This window comes from Chroicocephalus ridibundus, chromosome 1, assembly GCF_963924245.1.
Source record: "Chroicocephalus ridibundus chromosome 1, bChrRid1.1, whole genome shotgun sequence".
Lineage (NCBI taxonomy): Eukaryota > Metazoa > Chordata > Aves > Charadriiformes > Laridae > Chroicocephalus > Chroicocephalus ridibundus.
Genome location: NC_086284.1, coordinates 47,191,080 through 47,214,072, shown reverse-complemented (window position 1 = coordinate 47,214,072; position 22,993 = coordinate 47,191,080). Strand labels below are relative to the sequence as shown.

Below are 22,993 nucleotides of genomic sequence, written 5' to 3'. Positions count from 1 at the left end.
ACTCACCTCAGCCGGCGGCAGCGGCGGCGGGTCTGGCGGCGCGCACGCGCTCCCTCCCGCCCCTCCCTCCGGGCGGCCGAGGCGGGGCCGCGCGACGCCATCACCACGGCGACGCGGGCGGGCGGGCGCGCGGCGCTTCCCGCGCGGCAGGCTGGGAGGCTCCGCCTACCCCGGTCCTCCTTCCCTCCGCCGCGCGTGGCAGGGAGGCCGGGCGGCGCGCGCCATGCTGACCTCGCGGACCTTCCTGAAGCGCACGCGGGCGGGGGCGGTGGTGAAGGTGGTGCGCGAGCACTACCTGCGCGAGGACATCCCCTGCGGCGCCGCCCACTGCCGCCTCTGTCCCCCCCGCGCCGCCGACGGCCCCCCCGCCGCCGCCACCGGCCTGCAGGCACGGCCCAGCGGCGCCGCCAGCAGCCTCTGCCCCGGCCCGCACTACCTCCTGCCCGACACCAACCTCCTCCTGCACCAGGTGAGCGGATCCCGGCGGCGGAGGGAGGAGGCGGGTGGCGGCCGCCGCCTCAGCGGAGCCACAGGCCCGGGTGGCGGGTTGGGCCCGCCGCCTCCCTCTGGGGCCTTAAGGCCTGGTCCAGCCTTGACGAAACGCGTGTGGGTGTGAGGTGCCCCGCTCCCCTTAGGCGTGGGGTTCAGGCTTCGCTGCTGGAGGGGTGCGTTTAGCAGCGCGCTGTAGGGGTCGTAGAATCATGGAGTGGTTTGAGTTGGAAGGGACCTTAGAGATCATCTTCCAGCCCCCCTGCCGTGCGTCTTCCCGTTGTTACTTACGCCTGCTCGATCCCTGGATGGGTAGCCTTTTCTTTCCCTGCCAGCTACTGAGGGGGCCTTCAGCATCCCCGATTCCAGTGTGCTTTTAAACTATATTCCGGTTTCATGTTTTGCTGCCTGAACAGTAGGAATAACGAACAGCATTTTTTTTTGTTTATTGTATTTTGATACGGGGATGGAAGGTCATGTAAGGAGACTGAGTAGACTCTGAAGCAGTGATCAGGATCTTCAGGTGGTCACTGAACTTTCCCGTCGACCTGAATTTTCCTAAGTACCTATTCTGTTTTTCAGAGGCTGTTGTAAGCTTAACTTTTTTATGCTGTGATGTTGATTTCAGGTAATGAATAGAGGCTACACCATCATCCCCTGTACAACTCTGAAAGCACAGGATGGACTTTACTCTGCAGCTTATTGCTAATTGTGCGAAGGCTTAGTCTAGGCAGTGCAGACAGTAGAAGTCCAGGCTGGGAGGTAGTGGATTCCTAGACTCAATGTTTGGCCTTTTTTTTTTTTTTTATTGCTTTTGAATACATCTGTAGAAAGTAGAATAGTGCCGTGCAGACATTGGAGACTGGACATAATTAACGAATCCTAACATGTATTACTCTGGAGGGGGGCACACCACTTGCATGTTTTAGCAGTTACCCATCCCAAAACTTGTGAGTAAGGATTTTCTTCCCAAAACAGCAAGTCAAGGGGCTTTTTTAACTTGTTACCCGTGGATTTATTGGTGTCTGTTGTCAAAGTTTGTATATACATACAGCACTGAGAATGTGCTATGGTACTCTGCCATGAACTGGAGCAGTGGGGATTAAGAAGTCTTGGTAACAGTAGGAAAAGGTTTTACCTAGCAGCTGGAACAGGATTGCAACAGTAAAACTTGGCCTGTTAAGTCAGCTTGTACATAAAATGATACTGGATTTCTTGCCCTGTCAACATGGCTCTGAATCTTTAAGGTCACCTAAACATCAGGTACAGAGAAGCTTGGTCTGGCATTGCTTTTAATTCTTATAGCCATGCCCTTTAGAGTCTTACTGCTCTTGGGAGATTGATTTGCACAGTTCCTTGCCACAAGCTTAGGAAATTAAGCTCTCGCATCTTTTTCTCCTGACTGGGAGCATGGATTTTTGGTGTACATTTCTCTCTTGTACACCATGGTTGTCGGGAGTTGGCAAACAAAAGTGATGAAAATTTTTTATCAAATTTACTCAAAAAAATTCGGTCTTTGAAAAGATGAAGAGCAGCTAACAGAATTCCAGTTGATTTGAATCTGTGGAAATTAAAATTGCAGTGCAACAGTGGGATTGTTTTTGGAGAACTTAAGCCTACATGCGCTCAGGCATGACCATGTTAGCTGTGTAACAGTGGTCAGGTACTATTTTATGGTTTGCATTGCTCGCAAAGACAGAATCCAGATATCCTCTAAATTATATTGGATTAGTGTCAGACTGTGGATAGATCTCCTTGGTTTACAAGGATTATAATTTAAAAGAACGCATTTTATGTAAACAAAATGTCTAGTGTACACATGGCCTTAAATTTGATTGGAGTCCTGCATATGTTGGGGCTGAATTTGGTGGGAGTCAGAAGAGCCCGTATCTTCACTCCAGCAAAATTCAGGTCACAAAGAGGCTAGAAAATCCTACTTGAACTTTTTGCCCACAAGCAGGAGGAAGCAGCTGAATATACTGTTCAGTTTCCCAATGGTGAGAGGAAAAGGCAGAAGTAGTGCAACTCATTCATTATTCATGTTAGCTTTTTACATATTAACCAAACAAATATTTCAAGTCCTGTTTTTGGATAGTTATTCCATTGTTACTGGATAAGTGTTATAGCTATCCGTTGGATAATTGTTATTCCATTTTGTTCCTCAGATTGATATACTTGAAGATCCTGTGATTAAGAATGTCATTGTGCTACAGACAGTCTTGCAAGAAGTCAGGAATCGGAGTGCACCAGTATACAAGCGAATTAGGGACGTGATTCAAAACCCTGAAAAGCATTTCTATTCGTTCACCAATGAACATCATAGGTAAGGTGTGCAATAGGGTATAACAAGGTTGTACTGATGTCCAGTAAAAGAAACTGGGAAACAGAAATGGAACTTGAACTAGGTAAAAAAATTAGACCGGGGTGCATAGAACCGTATGCTTCTAAGGAATCCTGTTGAGAAATAGTTGCATGTTCCAGAGCTTTTCTGGTTTATAATTATTATAAGCATATATTATGAAAAGGTGATCAGAATATTGAATAAAGTGTACAGGCAAGACTGTTAACTTGAGCAATGGAATAATGTTTTTCCATTTTAGTGTCCCTTTTAAACATGTTCCAATGCTTTATTAATATTGCCAGCTCAGTTTGTAGCAGAATTCAGAAATCTGTTTGTTAATGACAGAAAGCTCTAAGAAATGAAGATGCAATTAATTTGCTTTCATTTGTGCTCACAAGTAGTTTCCAATACTGCAGTATCATATTTCTAGGAATCTTGAATCCCTAGTTCTAGCATCTTGAATGCAGGTCCTCTTCGATCGTCAGTGAGAAGGTTGTATTAGAAATTAGCACTTCATTCATACTTTTCTTTACCCTTCTGTCTCCTGACACTTACGTGGCCTATAGGCTGTTACACATATTATAAAAATTAGTACAGCAGTGGTTCTTTTGGTCTCACAGTCTTGATCTTGCTTGTCTGAAAAATTTTTGTACGTATGGATAGATGTTGGAATTTTTTTCGTTTTGTTTCCTCCCCCCCTTTTTTATTTTTCATTTAGAGAGACATACATAGAACAAAAGCAAGGAGAAACTTCTAATGACCGCAATGACAGAGCCATTCGGGTAGCAGTAAAATGGTACAATGACCACTTGAAGAAAATAGAGGATGAGGAGAATATTCAAGTTATCTTTTTAACAAATGACAAAACTAATAAAGAGAAAGCTCTAGAGGAAGGGATAACTGCTTATACGTGTAAGTGAAATGGCATGTATGTTTAATTTATTGCTCAGATAAACAATCTCAGCAGTCTGTTCATACTTAAATCCCATACGTCTCTTGCATAAATACCTGTGTGCTTTTGTAGGTGAGGAGTATATAAAAAGCTTGACAGCTAATCCTGATCTTCTAGATCGTCTTGCTTGTGTATCTGATGAAGGGGTATGTTTATTTTCTTTTTATAAAATAAATTCATCACAAATGGTTTGCAGTATATTATTAGATACCGTATTTCAGGCTATTAGCGTCAGTTTAGAATATGAGGATTCTGGACTTTATTACCATTTTGGCAATATAACTTTTTGACAGCTGAAAAGAAAAGAAATATTCCGTCTGGATTTGGGGCTGCTTATATGCCTATTAGTAGGTATCTAGTTATTTGTAAAAAGCCAGTTTCTTTAGATAACTGATGTGAAGATGAGAATTATAACGTTGGTTAAAGAAAGCGTATAAATATTGGAAATAATGGAAGCAAAATGAAAACTACAAAAGTATGTATTGCAAACCGTGTAGATCTTTGTTTTGCGTCTATTATTTGAAAGTTTATGTTAACTTATTATTGATCAAAAGCATCTTCTATCAAAAGCTCTGATTTTTATGGTGAGTTAAGTAAGTGCAGGCTACAGCTCAAAGATGAGTTACATCCTCTTCTATCTCCTTGTGCTTTGGGTTTATCAGAATCAAGAGTTATATTTTCACATAAGACTGATATAGTTGAAAACTAACACCACCAAAAGATGGGAAGATTAATTTCAACAGAGTTAGTTCTGAGAGAATGGAGTAGGACACGCAAGAGTGGGAAGAAGGTGGAGGGTTCGGCTCATCTTTTCACCAGTTAGCTGTAGTTCATTCAGCTTTAATTTATTCTCTGACTGTTCAAAAGTTTAGTTGCAGTACTGTGTTTTCATAATGGTTCATAGAGCTTACAATATATGCTTAAACTGTGTCATACTCTTTACTATGCAGTACTATTTTCTTCACTGAGTTTATGTTTAGTCAGTATATCCAAATCAACGTAAAAGTGTATGTCACTTGTGCAGTATCCTTTTAAGTAACTACAGGCAAACAGAAAGAGAAGAGGAGGCATTTCTAAAATAGCTGTGTTTCTATGGTTTTTTTATGCTTCATTAGGAAAATTACTGCTTAGTAATAGTTTTTCATCATTGTCCATATTGACATCTACACATAGTTAAAATTTTGGAGTTTGTTAGCTTGAATATCATGTTTCTGAGATTGGTTTTGGAATAATTGTGAATACAGAAGTCTGAAAATTTTCTCTCTATCTTTTTTTTTTTTTTTTTTTTAAGAAAGAAATAGAAAGCGGAAAAATAATTTTCCCAGAACATGTTCCTCTTAGCAAGTTGCAGCAAGGAATAAAATCCGGTATTTACCTCCAAGGAACTTATAGGGCAAGCAGAGATAATTATCTTGAAGCTACTGTTTGGGTTCATGGAGATACTGAAGAAAACAAAGAGGTGAGTTTTTCATTTTGTCTTCGTACTGTGAACTTCAGCTAGCCTCAGTAATGACTTAAAATGCAAGTCTTCCGTGGTGACGTATGTTAAGATGGAGCATTATAGTAATTTTTCCTCTTCTGCGTTTTTCTGGTGTTTTTTGTTTATTTATATGGATATAGACTATGAAATGTTGATTGTGCTCTGAATGTGTTTAAAATTATGCTTTATGCTGTGATAAAGTATTTGATAAAATAAAGCTGAATCTTAGTTGTTAATAGTTTTTCAGTCGACTCGAATATAACACTTTTTTTTTAATTAGTTTGAAATACATGGTGAAAGACAGAACAAGTTTGCAGGAGGATTTTCCAAAAAACTGTGGTGACCTCTGTGGGTCTCTCTTGCTTTATTTCCCCTGCTGTTTTCATGCCTGGTGTCGAATAGATGGGCTATTCGCCTCCGAGCAGTTAACCCAGCTGTCGACCGACAGGATTCTTTGTTGGTACAGTTGTACAGACGCTGCTGGCAGTTGCCTCTTCCCTCCCTATTTGTGGTGGCAGCTGAAAGTGCTTCTCTGGCTTTCTGTTTCTTTTATTCCTCTTTCCCAGTGGTATGTGGAGTCCCCTAGCCTGCAAAAATAGAAGGCTTGTCTGATTTAAATAAAAAGAAAAAAAGTCTGGGGAAAACAAATTATTTTTATAGAGGTAATTGGAGTCCTGAAATAATATCATCAGTACTGAATGAAACCTAAAACATGCCTTTAAATGTTTAGAGTGCAGAGCCCGTTATATGTGTATACTCTTCTGTTATACTGCTGTGATTTGGGTCTTCTGTTGCTATCATCATGAATATTTGCATTTTCTTTTTGTTTTCGAAAAAATCCAGATAATTATACAGGGACTGAAACATTTAAATCGAGCAGTTCATGAAGATATTGTAGCTGTGGAACTATTGGCAAAAGATGAATGGGTGGCACCGTCCTCAGTGGTCTTGCAAGATGATGGCCAGAATGAAGATGACATTGAAAAGGAAGAGGAGAAAGAAAGCATTGTATGAAATAAATAATTTTTTACTTAACTCTTATGTTAAGAGAGAGATGAAATCTGCAATACCCTGGCAGTGTTAGGCTTTAGATTTATACATCCTTTTTATACTGACTCCTAAAAGCTATTGTGAATTTCGAAACTATAAAACTTAATTGTAGTCCTACAGTTGCATTAAATACATGATTATGTACAAAATGGATACTTTTTAATCAATACAAATCAGAATTTCCCATATTACTTTGTTAAACTTACTAAATCCAAAAGTAACTGAGTGGTAGTTAGCTTATAATGCAAAGCTATATACTGATGTGATGATTAGGATTTGCTAGAATAGGAACAAGCATTGTATCATGATGACAGTCAGCTTTTATAGGCAATGCATACATGTGGAACCAGTTGTAAAATATTCTTTAACTTCTTGCAGTAATTCCGCTTAATGTGCATGTACTGCACACACATGTATACCCTGTCCAAGAAGTATTTGCATTTTTTTAAAAACATGATCTTCCCACTGAATTCCATGGGAGTGTTTTTTAATTATTGTGTTTAGAATTACTGGAGAACTTTCAAGCAACATAAAAGGTCTCCTAAAAATTATAATAATAGGTTGGAAAAGAAAATGGAGATAGTTGTGTGGTAAGCAGAGACAGTGGAACAAGATAGTGTTTCTTCAGTGTCTTTTTCTACTCTTCTTTGTTTTTATGAAATGATGTCCATTTAAAAAAAAAAAAGACCACAACAAATTAGTCATGTCGCATATTAAAAATACTAAAAGTCATGCAAAGCACAGGGCGGCATAGTTCTGCTTATGAAGTCATGATAGAATTTATAGTATTTAGTGACACCTAAGTTGTTACCACCAAGGTTTGAGATACATGCTGTAGTCAAACACGTTACCGTGAGTTCAGACAGCTCTGTGGTTTTAACTCCTGTGTTTTCTATCAGCTGAAAACTTCTGTTAACAAGGACATGCTGAGACCTACAGGAAGAGTAGTGGGCATTATAAAACGAAACTGGCGACCATTCTGTGGCATGCTTTCCAAATCACAGATCAAAGAGGTAAGGATATAATCAAGTTATTGAAAGTGCAGAGATTTTTTTTTTTTTTCTGTAATTAGAAATTATTTGTTCCTTTTTCTGGCTGTTAATAGGCAAGGCGGCATTTGTTTACACCAGCTGATCGCAGAATTCCTCGCATTCGAATAGAAACAAGACAAGCAGATACTCTGGAAGGACAAAGAATAATTGTTGCTATTGATGGTTGGCCCAGGAATTCCAGGTATCCTAATGTAAGTTAAGTGTTTTCTTCTGAACTCTCATCTATCTGGTTTTTATGTGTTTCTTAGATAAGATGCTTGTTATTTTCTGCAATGCTGAGTAATTTCAAAAAGTGTTGACGTGAATTTTAAGTTCTTTGAGTGCCGTTCTTTGATGGTCCCTAAATGATTTAGTTTACTCATACCCCAAAAAACAGGTATGGGTTATCATACTTAAAAAGCTTGGTCCTTAGGTTCTGCAGAGAACATACATGTGCTAAGTTGCTTTATTTAGATTAACTAGGGACTGCCTTCTTTTAGTCTGCGCTTCTAGAAATGTGAACCTTTCTCTGTGGCTTTGTTCATCCACAGACTGATCACCATCCTGGCAAGTAGTTCTAAACACATTGGCCAAATTCAGTCGAATTGCTAGTGGGGCAGAGATACAGGTAATTGAGTTCTTAAAAGTTCTTTGTAAATATACAGGAGGATATAAAAGAAGTTGAGGACACTAGCTTCAATTTGTGTTGAACATGAGGTTTTGAGGAGGCTTCCATTGGCTTGTGTAGGAATGCATAGCTTGTAATGAATGAGAGCACAGGTGTCTCATGCATGTTTAGAGAAATGAAGGAAACATACAGAGGAAATGGAGGAATATATGGAAGGAGTGTTAAGACAAAGACAACATTACTGTAGAAGGTGAGACAGGTGAGAAAGCAAGTAGAGTTAACGTATTATGGAGTGGGATGCGTAACACAACACAAACCCATAGAGAAATTAGACCTTATTCATTTTGCTGCTTATACAGCAATGTTTTTTCTTTCCTGCAAAATTGAATTGCCATATTTACAATTTTTGCAGTCTTATATGTGGAGAATTTAGTGCCATTCCAGGAAAACAGGGGGAAATACAAAGTTCAGATTTATTTAATTCATTAAATGTTTGAAATTAAATTTCTCTCTTAAAGGTGAGAAAGTTAACTGAAGAAGGAAAGATTACTCCTTCTATGTAGTTTAGTATACTAATAACCTATGAGATAATGGTCTCAAATACTTACTTTTGAGCAAACAATATTGCATGTTTGTATGTGTGTGTATATATTCATATGTATGAATATTGTTTCTCAGGGTCATTTTGTAAAGAACTTGGGAAGTGCTGGAGATAAAGAGACCGAGACGGAAGTTCTTCTGCTTGAGCATGATGTCCCTCATCAGCCTTTTTCCCAGGGTGTCCTTAAATTCCTACCAAAAATGCCATGGAGCATTACAGAACAGGTAATAAGTTTTAAATAATTGTAGATATTACTGTGCCTTCTCCTTCAAATCAAACTGTGACGTTCTTGGATATCCCAGTGCACCAAAAACCAAGGAAAAATGTTGTCTGAAACCATTTTGTCTTTGGGTGGATTTTCAGGTGGATTTCTTACGGAAACAAGGCCTTTGCAACTTTTTGGGGTTGGCTAAAACTGTGCTTGTTAGGGATAGACGTTTTAAGATAAAAAATGTATTACAGGTTTCATTAAAAAATAAAAATATAAAAAAGTCTTTTTGCAAAGGAGAGAGACTACAATTCAAATAATTGTAAAACCATCCCTAAGAGTTTTTCATCACACTAAATAGCATTGTAACCAAATGTGGCAGCCTGTGTCATTGCTAAAATAATGTGAGGTGAGGAGACTTTAATATATCCTGCTATAATCCAGAAAAGTAATTGGAGAAAAATAAATCGGTGTTTGCAGAATTGCTCATTATAAATTCTGTTTAGTGAATTTCAGGTTCTCCCCAGTAACATAAATATGCGAAATGGTTGCTTTACAATGTATGGAAAAATGTCATCAGGGAACAATTTGAGCATGATATGTTTTTCTTTTGGGCTGGGCTGGGGTTTTTTTGTTTGGTTTTGGGCTGGGCTGAATGTTTTTGTTTATGCGTTTTGTGTATTTTATTTTCTTTGAGGTGGGCTACTTTTATTATAATTTATTACCTACTCCTGTTTCTTTTGAACGTGGAAACTGAAGGAGGGATCTTTGTGTAAATTAGCTGTCTGAAAGTCAGTTGTCTGGTCTAAGATACCAATCTGTGATCTTTTTGTAGCCATCGTACAAAGGTAGACACTTCCAAAGTGTGCAGTTCCTTTCAACTGTCTAGACATCTAAACCTTAGAAAACTGAAGTTAGTTGAGAGCAGTCATATCCTAAACAATTTGTCCAGCTGGACATCAGTCAAAATTTCACTTAGAAAAATCTTGATTCCTGGTCCTGCTAATTCTGAGATCATGAAAAGATTGCAATTTTATTCTGTTTCTCTTCCTGTTTGCTGTAAAACAGATAAATTTTCAGTACTTTCCATCATCTTCTGTCTTAGTTTTTCTGTTGCTGTGGTTTCTGCAGATCTGTTTTGATCTTATAAATAAATATTACTGTGAATCTTTTCCTTAAACAAAAAAAAAGCACTCTGAAAGTAGTTCATTGCTTTAGAAAATCTTATGCAAAGTGTTTTTCTCAAATGATCATTTTTACTTTGATATGGAAGATGTTCTTGAAAACAACTTTTTGGTTTTTGTTTTTTTTTTTTTTTATTTCAGGATATGAAATACAGGGAAGACTTAAGGCATCTATATGTCTGTAGTGTTGATCCTCCCGGCTGTACAGATATTGATGATGCATTGCATTGTAGAGAAGTAGAAAATGGAAATATAGAGGTATTGTTTCTTTTTTTTTTTTTTAATGGTGCCAGTCAGGTTTTTTTATTTACTTCTTCCTTTATTTTACAAACAGTGCAGTAGTAGTAATAGTAAATGACATAAGCAAAGCTCCAGATCTGTTGTAAAATAAATTAATGGTGTTCGCACAACTGTGAGAAAGTAATAAAGAAAGGGAGTTGATTTGCATTACATCAGTGTCAGAAGTGGGAATTTAATGTCTTCTAAATTCACCCTGCTTTCTACTCATTTGGCATGGGAAATTAACATAGAATTTATTTACTGCTTTAGCTAAGTATAAACATAGATATCTACAGCTAGGGTAAGGAATTATTGGTAGAAAAAGCAAAGCTACTGCTGTAATGCCTAAGGATTGATTATTTTCTTTTAAAAAAAAGCATTAAAAAGCTACAGATTTAACACCAGTTCTCTGTCCCCTTATATCTGATTTAGTCAGGTTTTCTTCGTTATAAATTAATTCGTAATAGCAGAATGTGCCAAAATGGAAGGTCTAGCAAACAGAAAAAGAAACCCAAATTTCCAGTGAGCCCTGAAGAAAGTGAAAGAGGTTATTTGAGCCCCCAGGCAAGAAGAGTTGCATTGGTAATGAATAGAACTTTCCACTAAGTGTACACATGCCCTTATTTTGCGTAATTGCTGCAACTATTCATTTTTTTAATATCAGTATTGTAGGTTTTAAGTATTTCTAATACTAAATATAGGAGCTGCTGATAGGAACTGGGAATGGGTAAATTGGGTTGTAAATAAAAACTTGAGAAAGTTTCTTTCATGTTGAGAACTATTTCTCTTTTGTAAGATGCATAATATGATGCTTGTTTTTTAGGTTGGTGTACATATTGCAGATGTCAGTCATTTTATTCGCCCAGGAAATGCTTTGGATGAGGAGTCAGCCAAAAGAGGGACAACAGTGTATCTGTGTGAAAAAGTAATTGTTTTCTATATAAAAAGCTTTTTGTACAATTAAGCAGTTAGATTTATCATGCTTTCCTCTTTTAATTCTTGAGAGTAGAGACGTTATCTCTAAATTAAGTGGGGAAAAAAAAAACAGCTAGGCTCCTTTGGGCTGCACTTAATTTCCTCAGACTATCAAAATGAAGGTGTTTTCGGTCATTCAGCCTGCACAACAAGAAGGAGAAATATTTTTTTCTTTTTAAATCCATTATCTGTAGAATATCCCTTTCAGCTCCCATTTGAAGCATTAATAACCTGTAATTCTGAAACTAGACTGGCAATTTCAGATCGATATTAAAACAGTAAAGTAGCCTGTTTTTGTGTTTTCCATTGTTTTTTCTTGTGATCGATAAATCTCTTACTGTTTCCTATGATTTGTATTCATTACAACTGTACACTTAATCCTGTTTATTTTAACTTATTTCTCACAGACCACAGTTTCTTTTCAGAAATAACTGCTACTAAAAACCCAATAATTAAAATGGATCTTGGAATTAATTTCCTCGAAGTAGCTTACGATTCTTCCAGAAATCTGAGCTTTCTTAGCAATAAAATAACTATTATTTCCAAGCTTTTAGTATATTAAAAATCAGGTAATTAAAATACATAGTCATGATTTTTATTCTTACTTTGCAGAGGATTGATATGGTTCCAGAGTTACTCAGTTCCAATTTGTGCTCCCTGAGATCTAATGTGGACAGGTATATGTATATGAGCCATACTTTGATCCTGATATGAAACTCCAGATGTTTATATGTAGATTTTTAATAGGTTTTTCCACCCTCTCTCTCTTAGGCTTGCATTTTCATGTATATGGGAGATGAACCATAAGGCTGAAATTCTAAAAACCAGATTTACAAAGAGTATTATTAATTCCAAGGTTAGTCACATAAATATTATTATACTTCTGAAAAAAAAGCTGGAGACCTTTTTATAAAAACAGTGATCAACAGACTTGATAATGAAGTTTTTTTCTTTCTGTTTACTGATTTATATTTTCTTAGAATTAGAAAATGATGCTTAAGTACTAAAAATAAAGAAAATCTTAGAATCTGCCCTGGTCTTTTAAACCTCTTAAGACTGCAGTGTTTTTTGTACAGTTACTTTGTTATGCTATTTCAGTATATAAAGTTACGATATTTCAGTATATAAGTTATGACAATTCAGAAGTATAAATATTGCTATATCTACTGGACGTGGTTAGTATATACCAGCTAGTCATATTTTTCAGTTAAATTTAGTAGACCGTGTAGGTGTTTAATACATCTTTGAAAATTAGACCTCTGAGGCATAAAATACATCTGTGATCAGTGTAAAAAACTACTGTAAATGCCTGGTATTCTTATTATCTTGCATAGGTCTGTCCTGTTTTGTCCATTATTCTTTGAGAATTACATGCATTAGGTGTTGAATGTAAGCTTTGTATTATTGTGAACCAACTTTGACAGCAAATTGCAGTTTCTGCAAGACACTCCTATGTTTTTCTTTTCAGTAATCAATTACGTATCATGATATCTCTTTTGTTTTAACCTCTTCAAGGCTTCTCTTACGTATGCTGAAGCACAGATGAGAATTGATTCAGCAACTATGAATGATGAAATCACTACCAGCCTACGTGGACTAAACAAATTAGCAAAAATTCTGAAGAAGAGAAGAATTGATAATGGGTAAACGGTGCAGTGTCCCTGATACCTTTTTTTCCTTCCCCTCACCCCCCATTTTTTTTTCTGGGTATTTGTTGCTGTCAAACTTTATAATGCTCCTCTGCATCCATTTTTCCAGTGGAAATCTTTTGAAAAAGAAGTAGTTTGCCATTTCAATTTGCATAAAAATGCCTGTGTTCACTTCCCCAAAAATATAAGCGTGGGTTGTTAACTTTTCCTTCATAAGATCAATGAATATGGATCTCTTACAGTCATTATAGTCATTATACAAACACAACCAGAGGAGTAGGATTTGAAATTTTAGGAGCTACTATTGATGTGTGTGTCAGCATCATGATTTCTGCTAATTTGAACATTAATTCCACAATTTTATTTTTAATTTCTGCTAATTTTAAATTACAGTTTCATGATAAACCCAGATGTTGCGTACAGGCTCACGACTCAGCTGCTGTGTCTGCTTTACTGTAGTTTGTCAATACCACTTACTGTCTTCCAGAGCCTTGACACTTTCCTCACCAGAAGTTCGTTTCCACATGGACAGTGAAACTCACGATCCCATTGATCTGCAGACTAAGGAACTCAAGTATGAGTTTTATTTTCCTCAATTGGTTAATTTGTGGCAGGAATGGAATTACAGACACATTTACGTAGCAGCACTTAGTTAATAGTGTACAGAGTTCCTGTAATAGTGCGGGACAATCATAGAATTATAGAATGATTTGGGTTGGAGGGGACCGTTAAAGATCACCTGGTCCAAAGTCTCCTGCCGTGGTGAGGGATATCTTTCCCTAGATCAGGTTGCTGAAAGGCCAGTCCAGCCTCACCTTGAACATTTCCAGTGATGGGGCATCCAGAACTTCTCTGGGTAAGCTGATCCTAGCAAAGAGAGTTCCTCTGTATTTTACTGCACTATTTATGAAGCAGGTTTTGAACTGTATGCTTCATATATGAACTTAAGTCTTTACTACTAATTTAACAGAGCACTAAGGTCCAAACTCTCTACATCCCACTGGCTTCTCTGTGATGCTTTTCTAACTAATATTAATGAAGGAAAGAAGGTAGAAGTTGGAGTTGCGGATTACTGAAACTTTTAAGAACAACAGAGAAGTTATTGCACATGTGCACAGTGATATAGTCTAAGTGAGGAGTTCTAGTAACAGAGCTACTGATTCAATTTCTGAAGATACTTAATTTCTCTCATGGTACTACTTAGTTTCTGTGCCAAAATCTAAACTTAGTTATGTATACTGTCATGACTTCATGGTGTACAACATGGTGCTTTCAAACTTGATATGCATTCTTCATCTTAGGAAGAATCAAGAGGCATATCTGTTAGTCTTTTGGGGAATTTTAAATCGCATTTTTCTTTAATGTAATTTGTTATTTTAGAATACTTTAGGTTTTTTTCTTCTGACTCAGCGTTTGAAACTTAATAAATGTTATGGTTTTAGTCTTAATGGCATTTGTCTATATAAATGTTCAAAACAACTAGTTAATATATAATATTGTTAGGATGGTGGAATGTTTCTTCATTAGGCACTCAAAGTAAATATATAATTTAATGCTTTTCTAACAATATAAAATATTTTATGTTGATAGAGAAACAAATTCCATGGTCGAAGAGTTCATGTTGCTTGCCAATGTCTCTGTGGCACAAAAAATTTACGATGAGTTCCCAGAGTTTGCCTTGCTCCGGAAACACCCTGCTCCTCCCCCATCGAATTATGACATCCTTGTGAAGGCCGCAAAGTCCAAGGCAAGTTTTTACCATGCTAATTAAGTTAATTAATTATAAAAAGCTATGTTTTCTTTCTGGTTGGCCACTTAGCCAAGAATAGGGGTTGGAGAGCAGTATTTTGAAAGTGTGTCAGCTACACTTTGAAATTGCTGGTACTTGTAGCAAGGTGATTCTACCTCTAGATGAAAGGAAGAATCTTGGGCTTTTTAAACCCTTTCTTAGGTAAAGCAAAGAAATCACTCTCTTAAGTCTTTTGTATTGTAACTCTTGTGTGCTGTGAATGTTTTCTCCTCTCCAAGCCACACGTGATTTTTGAGCCAGTTTTTGGCTTTGGATCACATACATTATTGATGCACTTAGAAACTGGTCAATCACATCAAATAACATGTCTCTCAAAGTCAGGAAGTAAGAAAATGCATTCGTATGTGTTTAGTTTCCATCCTCTCCTTAGATGAGCTAGAGGTTAATTTAGCCTGAAACAAGTCTGATTTAATTAACAAGTCTGAACTGAAAAATTACTTTCCCAGTTTCAGGATCTTTTATTTGAGCTGAACTTAATTTTCTAGACAATGGGATGTGCATACATATTTCCTTTCCCTTCAGCTCTTCCTCCCCCCCCCCCTTTTTTTTTTTCTAGAAGCAAGAGAGAAGCTCCCAAATTCTATCAGTGTAAGATTAATAGATGACCCCATTTAATTTTCCACTGCTATAAAACTGGAATATTGATAATGATTTCATTTGTACTCTGAAAATTATTTTTTAAGTACCGTTTTATTTGGAAAGCAAAATTCCTGTGCATAGACAAATACTCTTTTAATAAGTCAAAGTTGCTTTTCACTACTCTGACACAACCATCATAATTAGGTAAAAATATGCTATATTTTTGTTACTTTTTTTACAAATATGCTGTTATTTTACCATAATACAGGCATAATTTGATCTCTAGATCATACTTTGTTGTCAGTGGTGTACAGGAAGGAAAGAACATTCTACTGATCTTGTGATAAAACTTAATTTGTGTGATCGGAAATTAAAAATGCATTATGTATTTTCATGCTACCTGAATTTTTACCAGGGAACACTGGCAAACAGGGAACAAAATGTCATACGGTACTAGTGTTACAAATCACTTTTCCAAGTGTAAGTTTTAATTATTTTGTGGAGGAAGTACAACAAGGTCGAGTACTGCTTACGTTGTGCTTGGATGAGAATCTGCGTGGCATAAATACTTTTTTTTTTAATATCCATTCTGGGATAGGAAAAATCAAAGGAATGGAAAAATCAAACCAAAGGAAATAAAAAAAACTTGTTAATATTAGCCTGAAGTGTTTCTTAGTTCTGAATGGATGTCTTTTCTGAATTCCTAGGCTATTGACTTCGCTTTTCACTTTTTCTATAGAGCACTGGTAATAATGAAGGAAGGACCTTGTGCGTGTGCATGGGTGGAATTTTTTTTTGGTAATAGCGGCATTCCATTAGGTTATTAGGTGTGGTACCTGTGCCGCTAAGATGGATGTAGCTGTTACATTTCTGCTTAGGCTCTGTTAATGCGTGCTAGTAATACCTGACCTTTTTTTTATTTTTTTTCCCTCCTTCCAGGATTTGGAAATTAAGACAGATTCAGCTAAGGCTTTAGCTGAATCATTAGACAAAGCTGAATCTCCTACGTTCCCCTATCTAAATACACTGCTGCGAATTTTGACCACTCGCTGCATGATGCAAGCTGTTTATTTCTGCTCTGGAATGGATAATGATTTTCATCACTACGGTTTAGCCTCACCTATTTATACCCACTTTACCTCACCTATTAGAAGGTACTTTATTTTACCAAAGTTTCAGAGAAACAAAAAAAGGGATTTATTTGTGAAAAAACTCTATTTTAAATTATGATCATGTCCATTTAAAACAAAACACTGTTTCTGTTCAGCTTTAGATTTCAGTTGAAACAGCAGTGGCTTTACATGGTGATCTGCTTTCATGTAAACTCCCGTGTTTGCTGTCTGTTACTCCTAATGTCTAATAAAACTTTGTTAAATGACTCATAAAAATAAGAGAAATACATCCCTAACGCATATTTCTGTCACAGAAATGCACTTCAGGATCAGTTAGCATTATGTAAGTCAACTAGTAGTTTTTCATGTGGAAGCAGTGTTTAAATTTTGAGGAGACTGTATTATACATATAAAAACATTGCTAATTTAAAACTCGCTAGCTGTAGCTGTTGCATTGTAATGAAATCATACATCTTGGAAAATGAAGGGTGTTTTTTAACTAAAAAGTATCTAAGTTTTGAGGAAAATAATTGTTGTCATATTTTGCTCCTTAGAAACATTTCTAGTGAGATGTCTTACAGGTGGATTAAAATTCCTGTGCATTTCTGTGGATAATTTGCAGAGCTTCTAGGAGTCCTAATAGGAAATTTTCGTTGCTGACAGAAGTGATACAAAATTCCTGGCTGAAGTTCTAATAAAAAGTTACGGTACCGAGAAAGTCAAGCCTGATTATGCTTTGCAGATCAATGGCATTGAAATACAATTCTACACTAAATTTGTCTAGTTCATGGGAAAGGGGAGAGGGAGTGGCTTATGCTGCCATGGTGAAACATTATTCTTTAGACCAAAAATAAAACTTCGTTTCTTCTTTGTAAACATTCAACAATACAGGCTCTATTAGTAGAATATAGTAAAGAATTTATCTTGGAAAATAGTTTGTTCTGGCTCTGCAGAGTGTATCTGGTCAGTGAAGAGATAATACAGGGAGTTACCAGCAGACCGTCATTATTACAAAAACTTTCTCATCTATAAGACTCATAAAAACAAAATAATACTCAGAAACTTTTTCTTAAGTATGTTTTGATATGTCATTGATCATTTAATCTCACCTGTACAGGTATGCTGACATCATAGTACATCGACTTTTGGCAGTGGCCATAGGAGCAGACAGTACTTACCCCGATCTTTTAGATAAACATAAACTAGCAGATATGTGTAAAAATCTCAATTACCGACATAAAATGGCTCAATACGCACAAAGAGCATCTGTTGCATTCCATACACAGGTAAGCATTCAGAGGTGTGGGGATTAACTGTGGGTGATTCATGTTGATTTTAAAGGAAGGGAGGGAACATCAAGTTGTGCAAAACCAAGCAGGTCTGTAGGAATGACGAAGAATGAGGGCTGCTTCCTTGGGGAGAAGCTTCAACATTGCATTGCTGGTTCTGAAAAATTTAGAATAATGGCCTCTTGAGGATTCTTTTTACTTCATGTTTTTTATAGATACAACGAATGTTTAATACTATAGTAATGTTATAAAGTTTATGGGATTTTTTTAATTTGCTTTCAATATATGGTGTGTAATTATCACTAAGTATAGATTTGTAATTGCTTTGTTTTTTTCAGCCAGTATATTTGTAATCCAAAAGAATGTTCTAGTGCTTTTTTTTCTCATTCATGTATTTTACTTTTGTTACAGCTGTTCTTCAAAAACAAAGGAGTAGTGAATGAAGATGCATATATATTATTTGTAAGAAAAAATGCAGTTGTGGTTCTGATTCCCAAGTATGGGTTAGAAGGAACTGTCTTCTTTGAAGAAAAAGGTAAACCAACACCGAGACTGGATTACAACAATGAGGTATGTTTTTATAAGGTTTGTTCTTAAATACCTTTGGTTTTTTGATTTGGTAAGTGACCAGAATGACTAAAATCTATTCTAGTTGGATTTAGAAGGGTAAGAGAGGCTATTCTAAATGCACATTTATTAATCTGTAGCAATAGTGCCACTATGGCCTTTATAAGTCCAAATAAACAGGTTATGATAGGAATTGGTTTCTGTAACAGATAGTGCTAATACCTGCTTATCCATGTAAATACTGCAAAAATGTATAAACCATGTATTACGATACTCTGAACAATCAGGACAGTAATTTTTGTGTTCATTTTTATTGACACATAACATTAATGATTTCCTACAAAAATATTTATTTGTATAAAAACATCAGACGTTGTAAGCAGTGAGTGCTTATACAAAATTTGAACTTTCAGGTGCCGTCACTTACTGTGGAAGACACAACGTTACATGTATTTGATAAAGTTAAAGTGAACATTATGTTAGATGCTTCCAACATCCAACATCAGAAAATTCGGATGGTGTTAGTAGAACCAAAGGTAAGGCACAAGATTTGTGATTCGTGTAATTGTATTACCCTTCAGTAATCTTAAAAAATCAGCATATGGTAAAATTGAAACTTAAGCCAGAAGAAAAAAAATCATTTAGCAGCAGATTGTAGCGATTGCTTCGTATCTACTCCCAATAAAACACAAGTCTGCTTTTGTTTGCTGTTGAAAAGAATAAAGGGCTCTAAATTAAATTTCCCTTCTGGACCCATCAGGGCTATTTCCACTGATGGGAAAGGTGATGATTTGCTGGAGTAATATCTTTTGAATTTCATGGTTCTGTAATCAAATCTCCCTTTTGAAAATCTGCCAAAACTCAGTAGGATCATCTTTTTGCTCCAGTAAATTGTGGTGTAACTCTGATGGGTGGCTCAGAAGGAAACTCAGTGTAGCTGCTGGCTGTAAATGGCAGTCCTTCCTTACAACTTCCACATTACAAAAATTCTCTCTTGATAATGTTATAATACCTGTAATGTCCCAATAACTGTGTCTCCGGTCTTAAGACTTGTCAATTCTAGCTTCTTAATGCATCAGGGACACTGGGGTTTTCACCTGCTCTCACACCTCAGGCCTGCTGAGTATTTTTGCGTGCCATTACAAGATTGTGTACTTTCATTAAGTTATGTGTGACTTTTTTGGTAAACAGATGGTTGCAGTCATTGTGTATCCGTAATCATGGAGGAAAAAGAAAACCCAAAATAAGCAAGAGATCCTTGTTTATATAGTCAAACATTATTCCTTTTGTCTGAGAAACCATCTCTTTCCAAACACATGTAAATATTCTGATCTTTGAGCTGTGGTATTATCTCGTGTCGAAGGCAATCCTCATGATTTCAAAAAGTGGGAGCAGATAACGGAATTCATAGTAGACAGAAACCTTGCATCCTGCTGCGCATTAACCTGCAGAGCTGCCCACTGCTTGCGCTCACCCAGCAGTGTTTGTCAGAGCTGCTCTTGTGGGCTTAACTCCGGAACAAACACTCGTTGCAAAGACTCCAGTCCCCAAGGGATGCACTTTCTTCTTTGAAAACAGGCACAAAGTAAGGCTAACGCAAGCTGATCTTTATTTATTCTCTTCCTCTCCCCTTCCCTTCTACTTCTTGTACTAATTTCTGTGAACGTCCTTCCTCTACAGCAAAGCCAATACTATACTCTTAGCTTATCCCCTGGTACAGGAACAGCTGTACTAGTTAATCCAAAATACTTTGTCACCCTAAGCATCAGTTACTAGTCCTCCTTCCTGGTAAGGAATGAGTGTAGGAGTAAGATGCACATACAGTGATCATTCCCTTTGTGTCCATTCAAAGCTTCCTGCAATTTACAGCTTCCATACTGTCTCACCCAGATACACATCTTTGTGTTCAGTAGATAGTCTTGTCCTGCAAATTTCTTTAATCACTTTTTTGCCCATCTTACACTGCTGACTCCCACAGCATCTTGTTAACAGTACGTTCCTCAACTCACTGTGTATGGAAAAAGTACTTAGCCTTTCATTTGTTTCAAGCCTGATGCCCAATACTGTTACTTGATGACATACTGCATTTACTACACTATGAAAAGAATATTTTATTCCTATTTACCATTCCTCTGCCGCTCAATTCTATATGCTTCTGTTATCCACTATATTAGCTCCTGCTCTTCAGGAAACTATTTTGTATCTTTGATCTTCCTTGTCACCTTTGTTTTTGTAGTTCCATTTTATGATTATTTTTTTTTTGAGCTGGAAGAGAAGCACATGCATGATTCTGAAAGCAAGCACGCCACAGGTCCATACAGGATCACATTGTACATAGAGACATACGTACAGGATTTTCCGTGTTGTATGGTGTTACGTGGGAACACTTTGCATCATCTTTCATTCCTTCTAGTACCAAGACCAGTTTCAAGCAGTGAGTTTATACACACCGAGAGTTGCTAGTTGACAGTTTTACACCTGCTTTTAGAACTGTGTGATGGACAGTGTCTCGTCCTGCTAGTATTCCTCTTACCCAGTTTGTCCTAAACCTTCTTTTTTATGATGGTCATTTGTAAGTTTTCTTGCTGTTGATCTTAATTTTCTTGAGTGCTTGAAATACATTTTGATTACCTGTTGTTCATGCCTGTTTTAGGTTTTTATTATCACCAAGCTATCCAGTGATGGAGAAGCAAGGAAGAATTCCCTGCCTCTCACTTACTTGGAGAATTTTTATTACTATTCCTCAGTCTTTTGGGCTTGCCTGTTTATTTTAACTTATTTCTTCTTCATGTGGACAGGATTTTTACTTCTTAAAGGATGACTGTTGACTTGTAATACAGATCACTGACATTTTTTTTTTTCAAGCGTTGTCTTGAAATGCTATTAATAAATGGCATATTCTTACTCCCAAGTCTCTTAAAATTCCATCTCTTCCCTGAAAGCATCTTATCTTTTTGCTACCCCCTTTAATAAAATTTTCACTAAATTCCTTCAAAATTGCAGTAATAAGGTTTGGGTTTTCTTTCCTTCTATCGGGGTGATGCATTTTGAGTAATTACAGTGAAATCAGAGGGCTGGGTCTGTTGGTAACCTCTTGAGCAGGTCCTCAGACAAGAGCTGCTTCTCCCTTTTTCTGGGTTCTCCGTCTAGTTGCTCAAAGAAACAGGCATTTATGGGGCTTAGAAACCAAGTGTCTGTCTTGAGCCTTCTCATGACGCTTAGTCGTTGAAGATAACTTACTGTTGCTGTGTTACCTGTTCTCACAGCCTCTCCAGTACTCCTTAGCACGTCATAATCCTTGCCATCCTAACTAGCTGACCCAAAAACATAGCCGTCAGCTTATGGCGGTGGGTTGTGTTCCAGCACAGGTGCCTGCGTTACTCTAATACAATTAAGTGGCTCTTCTACTGGTACACGTTGTCGCTTTCACATGATTTATAACCTGGTAGAGTAAAGTCCTAGCGGTGAGCTTCCTTGCATCAGGCTTCTCAAGTGCCCGTTGCCTTCTTGAATTAGACATTGCGTTTGAGTCTACAGGCGAACCGCAAGAGGAGCCTGCACGTCTGGGCTTGGTCCAATTGTTTTATGGACCCTACTTAAATGAACTGTTTCATTATGGCCTGCTTCACCCTTCTCTGCTTGAATGCCACTCATTTCCGTATTCTCACGGAAAGCATAGCCTGCTTCTTGGTGACCTCTTCCCTCGAGGACAAGCCGTTCTCTGTAAGCATACAGGCTTTTTTATTCTTCTTGTTCCTTGCTTTAGAAAAAGTCTATTTTCCACTTATTTCAAAAGTTTTGCCAGTTTTTCTGCCAAAGCTAAATGCCTTTTTGCTCTGTTGTGTCCCGAGCCTCACAGGGCCTCTGCTTGACAGGAGCAGCACTTCAGAAAACACCACGGTGGTGATTATTGTAAAAGCAAAATGAAAATTGTTAGGTCAGGACCCCTTTTCACCCCTCTCATTCACAGCCCCTGCCTTCTAAGCCTTTGTTAAGGCCGAGGAGGCGGCGCTTATAATCTGGTGCAAACTGCTGGCCATTTAGTCAGGAGGGGTGCCGCTGCTTCTCCTCCCCTGAGCTTTTTCCAGCTTGTACTTCAGTCGAGTGTCCTAGCTGGGATCGTCACAGGATGGGAGACCCTCTCTTAGATGAATGCTAACAGGATTTTCTGCTGTTCATACAGTGTTTGTAAAAGGTCTGAACAAGTAAATTTGAGTTAAAAGTGTTCCGACTTCTAATTCTTCTCTCACTGCAGATACCAGGAAATGATGCGCCTGCAAATCTACCTACAGAGATAAACAGCAAGAATGAACCCGAGAAAAAGAAAAAGAAGCTACAAAAATAGCTGGATGTAAAAGTTAATAGGAAGTCACACATGAATCATTTGTATTTATGTATTTTTCCCTATGGGCAAAATGCTAGGAACAGGTTTTGTTTACTTTTAATTACACATTTTTTTAATATTTGTAAAACTGGCTTTTTTTAAAAAAAACTTTTTATGAATATATATATGTAGGAGAACAATAGTTTTAAAACCAAGTACGTCTACGGTTTTGTCTTGTGGGTGAAAATAAATGCTTCTGCAAAGCGAAGGAAAAGTAGTATTTTATTAACAGCCTTTCACCATTCAAGAGTCCGGCAGAAGTCAGTCTCGTCAGCCTTCAGCGCATTCCCTTGAGCACCTCAGAACTGAAAGAAGTAATTGTGCTAGTTCCTGCTCCTAAATGCTAACAGAATTTACCCTTGAAAGATAAATTCCAGAGACTTAC

At 37.4% G+C, this 22,993-nt stretch overlaps 2 protein-coding genes across 3 annotated transcripts in view; one reads left to right on the top strand and one right to left on the bottom strand.

Moving 5' to 3' along the window:
• The window catches only part of PIBF1 (progesterone immunomodulatory binding factor 1), a 125,209-nt gene extending 125,066 nt beyond the window's left edge, over nt 1–143 (bottom strand). Inside the window, exon 1 of one of the 2 annotated variants that reach the window (XM_063335490.1) lies at nt 7–143. The gene's annotated coding sequence lies outside the window, so the exon portion shown is untranslated. The remainder of the gene's footprint in view (nt 1–6) is intronic. The other variant, XM_063335479.1, reaches the window with a different exon arrangement.
• On the top strand, nt 113–22,617 carry DIS3 (DIS3 homolog, exosome endoribonuclease and 3'-5' exoribonuclease). The gene is made up of 21 exons (XM_063335459.1): nt 113–469; nt 2,655–2,812; nt 3,549–3,742; nt 3,855–3,928; nt 5,074–5,241; nt 6,106–6,270; nt 7,212–7,325; nt 7,418–7,555; nt 8,650–8,796; nt 10,106–10,222; nt 11,067–11,168; nt 11,831–11,895; nt 11,990–12,074; nt 12,734–12,861; nt 13,355–13,441; nt 14,458–14,614; nt 16,196–16,410; nt 17,486–17,654; nt 18,069–18,227; nt 18,638–18,760; nt 22,480–22,617. Exons 1-21 carry the CDS (start codon nt 224–226, stop codon nt 22,567–22,569), a joined length of 2,901 nt encoding a protein of 966 aa, XP_063191529.1. The 5' UTR covers nt 113–223; the 3' UTR covers nt 22,570–22,617.
• Nucleotides 22,618–22,993: the final 376 nt, after the last annotated feature.

Bases quoted from the DNA above. Each gene is read 5' to 3' on its own strand.
- DIS3 (XM_063335459.1), top strand. From the start codon at position 224: ATGCTGACCTCGCGGACCTTCCTGAAGCGCACGCGGGCGGGGGCGGTG. The intron at 7,556-8,649 runs GTAAGTTAAGTG...ATTGTTTCTCAG, and splicing joins GGAATTCCAGGTATCCTAAT to GGTCATTTTGTAAAGAACTT. The intron at 18,761-22,479 runs GTAAGGCACAAG...CTCTCACTGCAG, and splicing joins TGGTGTTAGTAGAACCAAAG to ATACCAGGAAATGATGCGCC.